Below are 15,974 nucleotides of genomic sequence, written 5' to 3'. Positions count from 1 at the left end.
AGTTAGAAGTGGAAGCAAGTATAGAGACTGAAGGATTTCTGTGTTTTTCTGCCAGTTAGTCACTTTCTTGCCTAGAGCTTACCTTGGCATGGGAAATCTGGGACCAGTGTTTGTGATAAGTATAGAAGACTGAGTAGGAGATTGGCTAAGAGTCAGGAGGCCTAGGCTTCTGTCTTAATTTAAAACTTGCTTAGCACTCTCTATATTAATCTTTTCCTGCTTCCACAATGTTAATCTCTGCTAAAAACATAGGAAGGGACTAGAGATCAGAAGAGTCAGTTGGGGTGCTGTTTCCTCCTCTGTAACCCAGGTCGCTGCTTGCCCTTTAAGGCTACTTTGCTCCCTAACAGAGTGAGATAAAAGTACTCATGCTGATTTCCATGAGAATCCACACTGAAAACAACCAGACTGCGAATTAGGGCTGCAGTTGAATTGCTTCAAGAGACAGGAGGATTGAGAGCTACCATAGCTTCTCAGTGCCGCTGATAGGCCCTTCCCAGCAGAGTCAGGGCATGTTGGCTGGATCTAAGTTTTCTGTTTTTGAAAACCCTGTTGACAACTTACTGACTGTATAATCTTGGAAAAGATTCCCAATGTTTTTGGCTGTTCAATTAGGTAACTTTGAGAAAGACTCATCTAATTGAAACTCAGGATTTCTGGTTCAGTGAATACTTATTCTAACTTTTCTCCAAAATTAAAATAGAGTAGTATATAAAGGATGAGGCTTGCACTATGCTAGAAATAAATTAAAATATGACCTCCAAATTATCTTGTGTTAGTAATATTATGAGAAAATTCTGGATGCTACAAAAATTGAAGATTAGATGATTTTTCCTTTAAAACTGATATTTTTCTTTAAAGATTTTACTGAATTATTTTAATGCAATAATTATGGGAATATATGTAATTAATAGTTGTTGAGATTTCAGCCACTGTTATGAACAGCACTGTCTTAGTTAACACTTTCAACTGCCAAACACACATATGTGTGTTTATGTTTCAACCCCAACTTAGAAATAATTCGAAAGTGGGCAGCTAGTGAATTTGTGGTATGTAATATCTTTAGGCCATTCTTATTACTTCCAAAACATATTTATTATTTGGTAGAAGGAATAAATATTTGCCATAGCAACCAGAGCAACCCTGGGTGTTTAGACTCTTAACGGTGATGCAGGAAATGTCTTCCACAGGAGGGAGAGGCCTTCACAATTATCACCTGTGAACAGAGCCGCCCTCTGTCCTCAGAGCTGAAGCTGAATCTCTTGAGTCCAGAACATTCCTAACTTGATGTGTTAATGAATACTAACAGCAACTATTTTTACTGCAGGAGAAAGAGAGGTATGATTTTTAAGGTAAATTTGAAGACATTTTTTAGCACCAATTTTCCATATTTATTTATTTATTTTGCTTTTTGTTGTTCTTTTGATTTGAGCCAATATTTTGTGATTGTATTTACTTATTTATTATTTATTTAGCTATGTAGTTAATTTATGTACTAGAAATTGAACCAAGGGGCATTTTACCTTTGAGCTGCATCCCTAGACCTTTTTTATGTTTCTGTCTACCTAGGGTCTCCCTAGGTTGCTGAAGTCTCACAAAGTTACTGAGGCTGGTCTCTAACTTGCTGTCTTCCAGTATCAGCCTCCCAAATACTGGGCTAGTAGGCATATACCACCATGTCTGGCTCATTTACTTATTTTTACAATGAAAGATTATTTTTCTTCCATCTTTAAGAAAGTTATTATTATATACTAATTATAACAAATAAAGAAGAATTTATAAGCATAACTAGGATTTTCAATTGTGGACTATTGGTAATAAAAAGAAGTGGCAAAGGCTTGAGGATTTTTATTTTAAAAATAGTGAGAGTCAGCCAGGCATGGTGGCATGTGGCTGAAATCCCAGTACATGGAAGGCTGAGACAGGAGGATTGCAGGTTGGAAGCAAGCCTCAGCAACTTAGTGATGCTCCCAGCAATTTAGTGAGATACTGTTCACACACACACACACACACACACACACACACACACACACACACACACACGCAATAATGGTAGTTACTCTTAAGGCAAAAATTCCACTGTTTACCACTAGCTCTCTGATTCTTGTACATATTACTTTATATTTTGCTCTGCATAATCCTTTTTTTTTTTTTGGCTGGTCTGGGGATGGAACCCAGAGGCATTTGGACTCCAAGCAACACCTCTGCCCAATTTTTTATTCTTTATTATGAAACAGGGTCTCACTGAGTTGTGGAGGGCATCACTAAGTAGCTGAGGCTGTCTGCAAACTGTGATCCTCAGGTCTCAGCCTCCAAAATGCTGGGATTATAAGCATGTACCACCATACCTGGCTTTGCTGTGCATAATCGTTATGCAACATATAAGTAACAAGATTATCAGTTTATTCAAGACGTGGTAGACTAAAAATCATGGTGGATAAAAAAGTAAAAGTATACAAAGTCATTCATATTTTATTCAGAAAAAATTTATAGATTTGGTTTCTATCACATTTTAATATTGTTGAAATGATGCACTTTAAACCACTTTGTCTCCCCCACCCCTTGAGAATAAAGAAACTTCTTAAATAGGCAGCAAGAGAAATTGAGCAGAACTGATGAACAGTTTCAAAATAATTTTGGATTTCATAGAAGTAGAAAGTACCTGCCTCTCTGGGAGTTTTCAGAAGCCAGAGGGAGGCAACAGTGATTATGGATTGTAAATATTTTGGGGAGAAATGGTTAATTTTGGGGAGACAATTAATTTTAAATTCATACTTCTGCAGCTGGTATCTTAGAAGTTCATTCAAATGCTACCTCCCAGTGACCTTTTTTTTACTGATTTTCTGAATTTTTAGAAATGCTCCTGCACATGCACACGTGTGTGTGTGTGTGTGTGTGTGTGTGTGTGTGTGTGTGTGTGTGTGATTTGCAGAGTAATTTCAAGTTGCTGGATTACCCCTAACTGTGTTTGAATACCAGATGCCAGATGCCAAGTTGTCTAAAGTTGCTGGATCTAAGTTTCTTCAACTATACAAATGGGTAATGCACAAATGATGATGCAGGTATCCAGGATCCTCCCTTGCTCTGTCTGCCATCTGCTGAGATACTGCACAGGTATTGGAGAATGCTAGCTATTACCACAGTGAAAAACAAATTCCAATGTGTGATGACTTAAACACAATTTGTGTTTGGTTCTCATGTATGGCATAGGTCAGTGCAGGCATGCACAGGTACACAGGTACTTTTCTCCATGTGATGATGGAGGTTTCCAGGATCCTCACTTTCTCTGGCTCTGCCGTCAGGTGAGATCTTGTTACCATGTTGTCAACTATATCCATCAATGAAGGAGAGGAGGAGAAGCAGAATGGCTGGTTGTTCCACATCTTATTTCTTCTCACAGTTTTATTTGAGAGAACCTGGCCATGGAGCCATAACTATACCAATATGAAAAGATGAAAAACGCCCAAGCCAGGCACACAGCATGCTTCTATTAGTAAGGGAGAGAAGGGAATAGCAGAGCATCAGCAATATCTGTCCCTGTATGCCTATCTTGCAAACACTTGAGAAAATGCATTCTACAGTAGGTGCTGAGTACATTTCCTTCTCTTTCTTTTTCTGCATTTATATCTTTCTGGGAGGATGGGGAAAAACAATAAAACAAAAGCAAATACAAAAAAAATTTAAAAAAAGAAAATAAATTATCAAACCAATCTCCTGAGGATAAGTTTTTACTGAAAGGAAAGCAACCACATCTTGTAGGATGTGTCTATGGCCAGAATGGGCTCTGACTCGTGTTCCTTGTGTCCTGTGAGTGCTTGCCCAGCCCAGTAAAATAAGAGACTACGGAGTGGGGGACAGGGATCAGAAAGTGCTTTATTACCAAGGAAAGGCCCAAGTGACTCCTCTTCCAATTAATGGCAGGGAAGTAGACTGGAACACCTTGAGATGATTATTTATTTATTTATGTATTTATTTATGTTTGTTTATTGCTACTGGAAATTGAACTGAGGGCCATTCTACCCTCAAGCTATACTTCTAGTAATTCTTATTTTTTTTTACTTTTAAAATTTTAATGAAGGAAAGCTTTATTGGAATTCACAGTTTCAGAGATTTTAGTCCATAGGGCATAAATTTCAGCAGCCACAGTGGCAGGGACTATGGAGGGATAGTGCTTCCTCATCATGGAGGCTGGAAGCCACTCCCACATCATGAAGGTCAGAAGTTTCTCTCACATCATGGACGACAGAAATCATTCTGATATCTTGGTGGCTGGAAGTCACTCCTACTTCATGGACAATGGAAATCATCCTCACATCATCATAGAGGATAGAAGCTGATCCTACATTATGGAGGCTAGAAATCATTCTCACATCTTGGAGAACAGAAGCTGCTTCAACATCATGAAGGATAAAAGTCACTCTCACATCATGGAGGCCAGAGTTGTTTCTATATCATGGAGATCAAAGACAGCAGCTACTCCCACATTATGGATGACCAAAGTCTCTCCCACATCATGGACAATGTCAATCACTCTTACCTCCATGGTGTGGGAGTGACTTTCATCCTCTATGTTGTGAGAATGACTTTTGTTCTCTATGATGTGGGAGAGATTTCTGGTCACCATGATGTGAAAATTATTTCTGGCTACCATGTTTTTTATTTATTTATTTATTTATTTATTTATTTATTCGGGTCTGGGGGTGAAACCCAGGGGCATTAGACCTCCAAGTTACACCCCCTGCCCTATTTTTAATTCTTTATTTTGAAACAGGGTCTCACTAAGTTCTGGAGTACCTCACTAAGTACCTGAGGCTGTCCACAAACCACAATCCTCAGCCTCCCAAATGCTGGGATTACAAATGTGAGTCACCACGCCCAGCTGGCCACCATAATTTGAGAGAGACTTTTGGCTACCATGATATGAGAATGATTTTTGGGCACCATGATATGGAGTAACTTTCATCCTCCATGATGTGAGAGCCACTTCTGGCCTCTGTGATGAGATGTTTTCAATGACATAAAATGAAAGAAATCATATTTATTAATTATTTATTTAGATTAAAATTCCAATGAACTCTCCACCCTGATGCCCTGACCAAAGTGGTTCATGAAGGGCTGATTTTCTGCCATCCCTAGCTAGGCATGAAATAGTTGCTGTAACTCCCCATCAGGTTCCAGGAGTTTCTAAAACTCAGCTGACAGAATAACCAAATACTAGCTTCCTCTGACATCATTTTATTTTCTGATAAATAAATCAGAATCAGTCCTTTTAAGAAAACATAGATCACAAGTTTTACAATGAATTAAAAATAAAGATCCATCCTCTGTCAGGTTCAAGTGTTTAAATAATGAAGCTCTGGGACAGGAAGGTATGTTCACATGTGAGAATACCCCTGTGTGTCCAGTACCCCAGCCTGCATGTGGATTCCACATCAGCATGGCCTCAGACTCTGCTTCCTCCTCCTACCCCAGGTGACCTCTATTTAGTGAACCCCTTCTTTTTTTAAACATATTTATCACTGTCTCAAGTTTTAGGTTCTCTCTTCCCATCCATAGAAGATCTATTTTACTACCTTACCAGATACCTGCCTTTTGTGGCCTGTCAAGATTTGTCTTTCTCTTTGTGAATGTTTCTTTCCTACTACAACATACAGTTTTGTTTGCCTCCTCCATCTTTCTCTTCAGCCCAATGAATGAAGGATGTTTCTCAAGGTTTAGACAATGTCCTTTCACCTTTGTATACACAGTAAAATGTCAGGTCCACTGTAGGTTCATAGTATATTTTTGGAGAAAGATAAGGAAGACGGAAGACAGGAAGTAAGGAAGAAGGAAAAAAGAGAAAGAAAGGTGATATGGACACATACAAGTCTAGCTGTGTAAGGCTAAAGAAAGAAAAGGCAGAGAAGAAATACCACTGGGAATTCCAAATATGAAAGCGATAATGTCTGTGGACAGAGGGGAAGAAATAGGAGGATGCCACCTTTATAATGAGCCTCAAGCCTTAAGAGATACAGGGTGAAATTTGTTTATGAAGGACCAAGGGTCAAGTGCAGAAGTGAGAACTAGTATCTTGTGAGGTTAAGGCACTTTTCATCAATTTTTGGCAGCTGAAGTTTGGGGCTACAGGAGACATTACTACAATGTTCTTTATCTCTGATCCTGTGCCAGGAGCTGGTGGTTGGTCCCCTGCAGACTCCAACACTCAGCAGTGGCTCCAGATGGACCTTGGAAGCCGTGTGGAGATCACTGCAGTAGCCACACAGGGAAGATACGGCAGCTCTGACTGGGTGACAAGCTACAGCCTGATGTTCAGTGACACAGGACGCAACTGGAAGCAGTACAAACAAGAAGACAACATCTGGGTAGGATATCGTTATCTTTTCTAATAGATAAAATAAAACAGAATCAGTTATGCTCATGGTAACCAGTGAATGCAGCTATAATTTTTCTACACCCAGATTTTTTGTGGCTTAATAACTGTTGATTGTCCTTTCAGGAATAATTAGGTCATGCAGAAGCCATATTTCCAGCATGCTCAGCTCTAGCTCCTAGGCAAATTAGGATATCTGCTGCAAAAAATTCAGTATGATTCTTCACATCTGGCAACTTGGGTAAATTACTGCTTGAGACTCACACCCTTCATCTATAAAAATCAGAGAATCACACCACCAACAGACTGTGGTGGAGCACTCTTGGGATCCCAGTACATGGGAGGCGGAGAAACAAGATTTTAGGTTCTTGAACAGCCTCACCAGTGTAGGAATTCTCTTGGCAGCTTAATAAGACTGTGTTTCAAAACAAAAAAAAAAAAAAAAAAATTAAGAAAAATCCGGGTGTGATGGCGTACGCTTGTAATCCCTGCACTTGGGAAGCTGAGACAGGAGGATCGCACAGGTTGGAAGCCAGTTTCAGCTTCTTAGTGAGGCTCTCAGCAACTTAGTAAGACCCTGTTCCAAATAAAGTACAAAATAGCTCTGGAGTATAGCCCAGAGATAGAAAACCTCTAGGTTGCACCTCCAGTACCACCAAAACAATAAAAAATAAATAAATAAATAAATAAATAAATAAATAAATAAATAAATAAATAAGAAAAAAAGAAAAAGGCTGAGGTATAGTTTGGAGGTAGAACCTCCTTAGTGAAATCTGAAGCACCACACATAAACTGAGAAGCACACCACCAAAGTATGGTTATTGATAATATTATATTAAACTACCATTCATTTAATTGCTTTTTATATAGCCAGTACTATTCATGCCTTGTAACAACCAATTGATTAATTTATGTGAATTGGCCAAAGTTTTCCAGTCTATAAATTTTGGCAAACATGTTTATTCTAGTCTGACTTTAAAGCCCCTGTGTTGCACAGCCTGTATCCACGCTTTGAAAATCATTTCAAAAGTTTAGCATACAAAACAAATGACAAACTTTATTTTATTTATATATTTATTTATTTTTGTTTGTTTGTTTGTTTTTGTGGGTCGTGGGTCTGGAGATGGAACCCAGAGGCATTGAACCTCTGAACTATACCCCCTACCCTATTTTTTATTATTTATTTTGAAACAGGGTCTAAGTTGAGAACGGCCTCACTAAGTAGTTGAGGCTGTCTGTGAACCGTGATCCTCTGGTCTCAGCCTCCCAAATGCTGGGATTACAAGCATGTGCCACTGCACCTGGCACGACAAACTTTAGAATCATCCTCTCACTATCAGTGATCTTCAGTCTAATAGTGAAGAGGAATCTGCTCCAAGTTGTAAAACAGAACGTGCTTCCCTTCTCCAGCCCAGACTCCTGACCTGAATATTGGTAAAAGGTAGTCAAGCAGAAAATTGAGGGAGGAAAGGGAGAAGCAGAAGCACATGGCCAAACCCAGCTGGGAGTGGCTTCAGAAACTCAAGCTTTGAATAAGATCATGGTGAGTTTATGTTACTTTTAGTTCAGGAGAAAATAACCAAATTTATAAATATGCATAAAATGTGAAGATTTGTTCCATGATAACATATTCTCAGAATCTCTCAAATTTGTCACCCCTTAAATCAATGATAATAAAAATTTCAAGTTGCTGTTGAGACAAAAACATATTTCTATCTTGGCCCCACATTTTTTTTTTATTGGTGCATTGTACTAATACATCTAAATGGGATGAAAGATGGTGGAGACATACATGCACACTTTTAAAAAATCGTTTTCAGGGAAATGGATGGAACTGGAGGACATTATGCTAAGTGAGATTAGTCAGTCACAAAAAATAAGAAATCAGATGCTTTCCCTATTATGTGAGAGCTAAGGAGAAATGGGTCATAGGAGGAACTCTAGATGAAAAAGGAAATCCTATAGGGGAGCAAACAAGGCAACCTAAAGGAAGAGAAAGGAGTGGGGAAGAAGGAAAATCTCGAAAACACACAATGTACTTAAACATATCGAAGTCAACCACTAAATCAAGCAAGGGAAGGAGGGATGGGGAGGGAATGGGGTGGGAATTGGGTAGAGGTTAAATTGGTGATGTGTACATGTATGTACACACAAGTTTTTTACCCCAATATGATGTATGAATATAATGTACCAATAAAAAATTAAAAAAATCAAATTCTATTTTAGATTCATTGTTATTTGTTAATTATCTATCTGTCACTTGGGGTTCTAATTGAAAATCATAGTAAGCTAAAGGTTATATTAGTTGTGGTACACTGAATTCTGAGAACATTATTATTGTCTTCCTTAGACCAGGTCACTTGAATATTAGATTGTAATACTCATAGAAGGTGTGAGGTTTCTTCATTTTAAAAATAGTCTAAAAAATTATCTATATTTTTTAATGTTAAAGCAAACAAATTTTACAGATTTTTTTTGGTTTGGTTTTTATTTCAAATTGAGAAATAAGTACACTACCATTTAAGGAGCAATCCTAATTTTTATGTTAACTTTAGAGGGACAAATAGATGTAAGACTATTTGTTTTATTTGGTATTTTCAATCAAAGTTAGTTGTTTTTCAAATGGAATTATAATTTTGAGTTATTTTGTCTCAATTTTTTTTTAAACTTCAAGTTTCAATTTTTTGGAACCAAATGACCTGCTTTCAGCTGATCCACTGGATCAGGGTATCCTTCAAGGGATAGCAGTTTCCCTTGGGAACAGCTGGCACTGACTACTGTCACTTTTCTCCCCCTATTGGTTTACTTGTATTTATGAATAATTTTAAATCCTATAAGAGCCTGCCAAGGGGTTAGGCCGGTGCCGGGGCCAATGCCTGGCATCAGAACCTGCCGTGATGCAAGGCCGCTACTGGGGCCTCTGAGGCTGGAATCAGAACCTGCCGAGGGATTAGGCCGATGCTGGGGCCAGTGAGGCTGGGATTGGAGCCTGCCGTGAGGCAGGCTGGAGCTGGGGCCTCCAAGGCCGGGATCAGAGCCTGTCGAGGGGTTAGGCTGGTGCCGGGGCCAGTGGCCGACATCGGAGCCTTCCGTGAGGCTAGGCCGCTACTGAGGCCTCTGAGGCTGGTATTGGAGCCTTCCTTGAGGCTAGGCCGGTGCTGGGACCAGTGAACCGGGATCAGAGCCAGCTGAGGGGTTAGGCTGGTGTCGGGGCCAGCAAGACCAGAATTGGGGCCTCCCATGAGGCAAGGCCGCTGCTTGAGCCAGTGAGGTCTGGATCAGTCCACCGGGTAGCCAGGCCACTATTGGGGCCATTAAGAGTGGGATCAGTACTTGCAATGTGGCATGCACAGAGAAATATCGCAGAAAATAAAAATCAGATACTTCCCCTAATCAGCAAACCTAGGAGGAAAGGGGCAACAGGAAGAGGTCGAGCTATAAAAAGGGTCCTATAGTGAAGCAACTAAGGTGACCAATCAGAGGGTATGGATTAGGGGAGGATGGAGCCTCTTTAAAAAGCAGGAGGTACATAAACCTATGTATCAAAGTTAATCACCAAACAAGCATGGGTTCGAGGGAGGGGGAGGGAATGGGATAGGGGCTGGATGAGGGCTAATTGGATGATGTGTGCTTGTATATCCTCTCAAGTCTTGTATTTCAATGTGATATATGATTACATGCACCAATAAAAATAATAAATAACTAAATAATAAAAAATAAAAAAACTATTTGTTGTGAAAAAAAATCCTAAAAAGCAGGATTCTTGCTTTTATATGTTGATGCAGCCCAGAACCTAATTTTATTAGACACATGGGACTAAGTTTTATGTGCTTATTTTAAAAACTGGAGAATTGCTAAGCTCTTAGAATTTGAGAATTTAGAGAAGAGATTATCTCTTTTCCTACTTCACACCCTAGACAACTTTGACCTTGCCAAACAGTAAAGATGCTGGGTGGGTCTGGCAGCAAAAGTAAGGAGCAGACTCCCCACAGTATCCCCAGAGAAATACATCCAGGAGGCCCTCAGGGCACTTAGAGAGAGACAGGTTTGGATCAGCTTTTCAGGGACAAATATTAGAGATAAAATAATTCAAGAAGATATCAACACAACTTCAGGTTTAAAGAGTAAATAAACTATATATAAAATGGATGTATACTTATACTAATATTGGAGAAACTCAAACTATTATACCAATTACACATCACAAGAAAATGTGTGTGTGCGTGTCTGTGTGTGTGATTCTGTGACTCTGTAAGCTCTGCTGATTCAGTATCTCCATGCAGCTTATTGTAGCAGTATTGGGAATGGCCTAGGAAGATTTGAGAAAGCTATGATTATTAATATATTCCAAAAATTGTGTGAGGGGAAAATCTGTGAAAGGACTTGGTTTCTGCCTAGAAGCAGGCAATTATTCCAATGTAAATGAACCTAGCTAAAGGCAATTAGCAAGTCTATAGGAGAGGGGAACTAGGACTTCTCCATCTTCATTCTAAAGACAGGTTTACACGATAATTGGATAATCTAGCTAGGATGGGAGGAGGGGGTCGATCTTTGACCTTCATGAAAGGAGACACCTTGGTGGAGGAGGAAACTTACAGGGTTTTTACTACATCAGAATTATGTGAACAAGATGGAGGGTGTCGTGTATAAAAAGTCTGGTCCACATGTTGTATCTTTGATGGTGGGCCATTCAATTGAACCACCCCCCCCCTACCTTCTGTATTTCTATCTTTCTATGTTTTTATCTTTTTCTGGTTTGAGGGAAATTGTGTCCAAGACCCTAACAGGGTTCCCTGGGGACAGTTTCCCCAAACCATAACACTTACCAGAGATGGACTCAAATTCATACAACCTGAAACTGGCGGCACCATAATTCAAAACTAAGATTATTGATAAATAATAAATAATAAATCTGATTGCAAGATCATACTTTGTTTCTGTTTACTGTATTGATTATTTATTTATTTGTTTGTTTGTTTGTTTGTTTATTGTGGTACTAGGGATGGAATCCACGGGCATTCTACATCCGAGCTATACTCCCAGCCTTATTTTTTATTCTTTCATTTGAAACAGGGTTTCACTGAGTTGCAGCGGGCCTCACTAAGTAGCTAAGGCTGTCTCAGCCTCCCAAATGTTAAAATTACAAGTGTGAGCTAAGATGCCCACCTTGATTATTTTATTTTAATAATTTTATTTTCTACATTTCATGCTTAAATGTTGAACTTGTCAGACCTACTCTGTTAAAACCTACTGTTCATTCACACATTGCTAAACATAAAAGATAAGTATCAATAATAGCTGGTTACATTTATGTACATTGTAAATAGTGCCTACAGTATCTGAAAGTGTCCAAGGACATCTATGGAATCTAGACTCAGGGTGTTCTACAAACATTTTACATATACCCACGAATTCTGACTTGCAGCTAAAGTTCATTGGTACTGTCAACAGATTATGCCATAGGATAAAAGAGATTGCCTAGCATGTTTTTCTTATTAATTTATTTTCAGTACTGGGGATGGAACTTAGGTGCATTATGCCTTCAAGCTGCACCCCCAGCCCTATTTTATAGTCCTTTTATTTTGAAACAGGGTCTCAATGAGTTACAAAGGGCCTCCCTAAGTAGCTGAGGCTATCTAAGGACCACAATCCTCAGGTCTCAGTCTCCCGAATGCTGGATTAAAAGAGTATGCCACCATGCTGTACAATTTTTGTTTGTAATTTCACTTTAGATGTAAGGTTATGATTCACCAAAGTGGAAACAACAGCCATACAGAGGTTTTGGTAGAACTGGTCAAATCATTCTGTTTAATTTAAAAAAAAAAGCCTAGAAAAAGATAAAATATTAAATATAAAGTAAGCAAAATGGGAAGGAAAGGGACAATATATTTTTAAAATCGAGAAACTTTAACTTAACCCTACAGGATCTGTTCTATCTCAGGCAGAAGCCTCAATAGCCCCACACTCTTAATCAGAATGGCCTCTATCCCACCTGAAATTCCTGAAATGTTTAGTAAACAAAGGATTCCTAAGAAAAGTGAAGGTTAGGTGGATATTGAGGAAGTTCAGAACTTGGACCCTGCTTTGCACCCCTACCTACTCCCTCAAAGGGTCTCTTTTTAATGAAGAATTTTGAGACCTCAAAGTGTCTCTCCCCCTTGAGATAACTCATGTTCTCGTGTAAATATGTATCCTCCATTTCCTAAATAAACCATTGTCTTTGTCCCTTAAAAAATCAAATATTGATTTAGTTAAAGAAAGGATATAACAAGGAAACAGAATCTCTTGGACACATTTTCACTTGGTCTTTTGCAGAGCCTCCATTTTTAGATATGATGGTTTGTAGTGCTTTTTAAAAATTGATTTACCACACTATACAAACATAGCAGATTTTGTGGATGAGACATCAATTTGCCAGTACCTGAGAGATTTATTTAACTTCACAAAATTCACATCAGAACAAGAATCTGAAAATGATGCCTCTCCAATGCACAAGAGCAAATCTTCATGCCTTGAAAAATTCAATTTGGGGAATTTCTGATCTGGCACTGAATGGAATGCTCATGAATGAGGCCACCAACAGCTTAGAGGTTCACCATGATTTATGAATTGATGAGAAGCCTTGCCTCACTAAATTACCAGGTGCGAAGGTGCCACCATCACCAAACTCTGCAACAATTTTGAGAATATTAGCAGTTCTGAAATCTCTTTCTCTTTGTTGTATACACATGCTATAATAATACAAGTATTAAAATTCTAACTCTGAGCAGCAGTGTGATCCAATGTGTGGAAAGTGGCTGAACATATTTGGAAGAAAAAATTCTCTTAAATAAATCTACCCAGACTGGGTCTTGTTACCCATTAATTTGAAAGATGCCAAAACAAACACTTGCTGCCCCTGCTATACCCATGAACTACTTTCTCCTGCTGAGTGTTTTGTGTGTCAGTCTCTCTGAACATCTTATGTACCAAGCACAGGCTCTGAAGATGTAACACCATCTATATGCATTTAAGCTTTTCTTTATTTTTCATTATTTATCAGTCTTAACCTTCAGATAGCTACTTGTGTTTTACTATATGGCCTCTTTTATCATCATCATCATCATCACCATTATTATTATTATTATTATTATTATTATTATTTTATATTGGTGATTGAAACTAGAGGTATTCTACCTTTGAGCTGCATTCCTACCTTTTTTTCTTTTTCTTTTGTTTTATTTATTCTTTTTATGCTGTCAGCAACTTTATGATTCTTGAATACTGATGACCTGTGTTCTCAGGGAGCTTTCCAGAAGTAGCTTTCTCTGCCCTTCTGCCCTTGCTCATCGGAACCAGAGAATATGCATTCTTCTGCCCTAGCTCATTCCCTGAGCTAATTTCTTCTGCAACTGATCCTGGGGGTTTGCTTCTGCTCCTGCAGTGAAGAATGGTGGGAATAGAGGAGAGAGACAGAGAGAAGGCTGGGGAGCCAAAGAGGGGGAGCAGCCTTCACAGAGGGAGAAAGCTAAAGAGTCCTGGGGGGCAGAAGGATGGGGAGCAGAGGTGAGGAGCAGGAAGGGCACCCCAGCAGAAGAAGGTGCTGTAGTGGAATTGGATGCTGTGGTGCCAAGCCCAAGGTGCAGAGCCATACTTTTTATTTTGAAACGGGATCTCTATAAGCTGCTGAGAAGTCTCACTTAATTGATGAGGCTGCCTGGAACCTGTGATCCTGTCTCATTCTCCCAAGTACTAGGATTATAGGCATGCCATTCATACCTGGCTGGCCTCTTATTCCGAATCATCTACATTTCTCATGCTTTGGTACAGGTCAATGTTTCCCCTTTTGCATACCAGAGTGAAGTATATTCATATTTTTCAATCCATTACAAAAATTTAAGAAACAATTTCAATTATCATTCTTTTGAGCTTCTCCCATCCCCATTGTTTTTAGAAAAATCATCTATACCAAGCATTTTAGTTGAGGACACAAACAGCCTTATGGGAAGGTACAAAAGCAGTAGGGACTTTATTTTAAGAATCCTCCTATGGCCTTCATCTTTGCACTGGCATTTTGCCTGCATGGTAGATTGAGGTGGTACTTCTAGTCAAGGGACTGATAGGTATTTAACAAGTTCTTGTTGTGCCTGTGAAAGAAGCAGCTACACAGATTAGATCATTCTAATCTAACCCTAAAAGAAGACACCACCAACAGATGGCAAAAGTGTGTACATCATCTCAGAGCTAAGATCCATCTAACTGTTCATTCAAAAGCAGCATCTGCTTGGTGTGGATCACATACCAGCATTGTACAAACCTAATCATCTCTCATGTGATGACATGAAGAGTCACTCACATGAAGAGTCAATGCCGGTCCCTGGAAAAAAAAAAACTGATCTAAAAAAGTTGTGGCCATGATAAAAGCACAGCACAGAGCAAAGCCTACACCTATAAAGAAGACAGAGGTAGTTCAGAATACAACATCTGAAAATTTATAGTGAGTTGGTTTGCTGTATTGGAGTGTCTATATCCTAGGATGCTCCATGATTTGTGTCAGCTACTCTTTATCTGACACTCAATAAAGTGGCTATGCTGCTAAGCTGATGAAAGATATTGCTTAGTTTACATTGTGTGTAATTCTAATGATTTGCTCCTATTTTACAGAAGAAATTGAAGTTTAAAGAGGTCAAGGGACCTGGCCCATATCACATATACAGTACATATGAAGCCAACTTTCAAATTCAGCACTGTCTATAAAATATCTGCATAGAAATTACTAGATAATATCTTAGCCATTGTTGAAGGCATGGCAGCTAAGAACCAAAATTCTCTGAAGAAGGGACTTGTGCAACCTGGACTGGTGTCTGGAATGCATTCTGCTCTAGCAGCAAAGTAGCCACTAAACTAAGCAGCGATGCCGGGTCAAGTGCACCTTGGATTTGGCCAGCATGCTGATCGTCCTGGGTAAGTGTGGTGAGCATGGAGCTGGCTCCTTGGCTTTACTGCCACACTCTCATACCGTCAGTGAGGACATTCCCTGCAGTACCAGGTCCTGAGATAAATAAAGCTTCCCATGTGACCTGAAGCCTCTTCTCAGGCCTCTCAATTCCCTCTGAATAACCTATATTTTGCTGATATTTAAGTTGCGGTTTTCTCTAATAAAAATCACATCACTCTTCTTCAAACATATGGGCATTCAAGTCCTTTATGTAGACTCTTTGGGCCTGTGCAATATTATGGTCAGTGATTTTCCGTGGCTCTCTGGAGCCTGTCAACAGGAGGGGGTAGTTACATCTGTTACCTAGTGCTTTTTTTCATGCATAGGTAAATTCAAAGAATGGATTATACATTTTAGTCATAGGTCTCCCGATTTCATCCTTGAGTGGCTTCCAAATTCTCTGGGAGATGCTCTCCTATCTTTGTGATTTATACACATTTATTCTGCCAATTTGGCTTATAACATCTTGAGTATTGATCACTGTTTGATATAGTATTTTAAGCCTATCAATTTCAGAAAACAATTTGAGAGTGAGAATCTGATTACTATCAAAATATATCTTTTAAGCTCTCATTACATGCCAAGCTCTATACTAGGTGCTTGGCATACAAAAGGGCTTAAGATGAA

The 15,974-nt window shown here is 39.1% G+C and overlaps 1 protein-coding gene across 2 annotated transcripts in view; it reads left to right on the top strand.

Annotated features, from left to right (window-relative positions):
- Positions 1 to 15,974, top strand: part of CNTNAP5 (contactin associated protein family member 5) — a gene marked incomplete at both ends in the record, with an annotated part of 1,017,925 nt that overhangs the window by 220,829 nt on the left and 781,122 nt on the right. For both annotated transcript variants that reach the window (XM_080690368.1, XM_080690367.1), the window contains one exon: positions 6,169 to 6,362. In XM_080690368.1, the coding sequence (XP_080546494.1) occupies positions 6,169 to 6,362 (194 nt within the window). The remainder of the gene's footprint in view (positions 1 to 6,168; positions 6,363 to 15,974) is intronic.

The sequence above is a fragment of the Muscardinus avellanarius genome (assembly GCF_963383645.1).
Source record: "Muscardinus avellanarius genome assembly, chromosome: 2".
Lineage (NCBI taxonomy): Eukaryota > Metazoa > Chordata > Mammalia > Rodentia > Gliridae > Muscardinus > Muscardinus avellanarius.
Note: the sequence above shows the minus strand (reverse complement) of the source record. Positions and strands in the feature narration are given on the sequence as shown.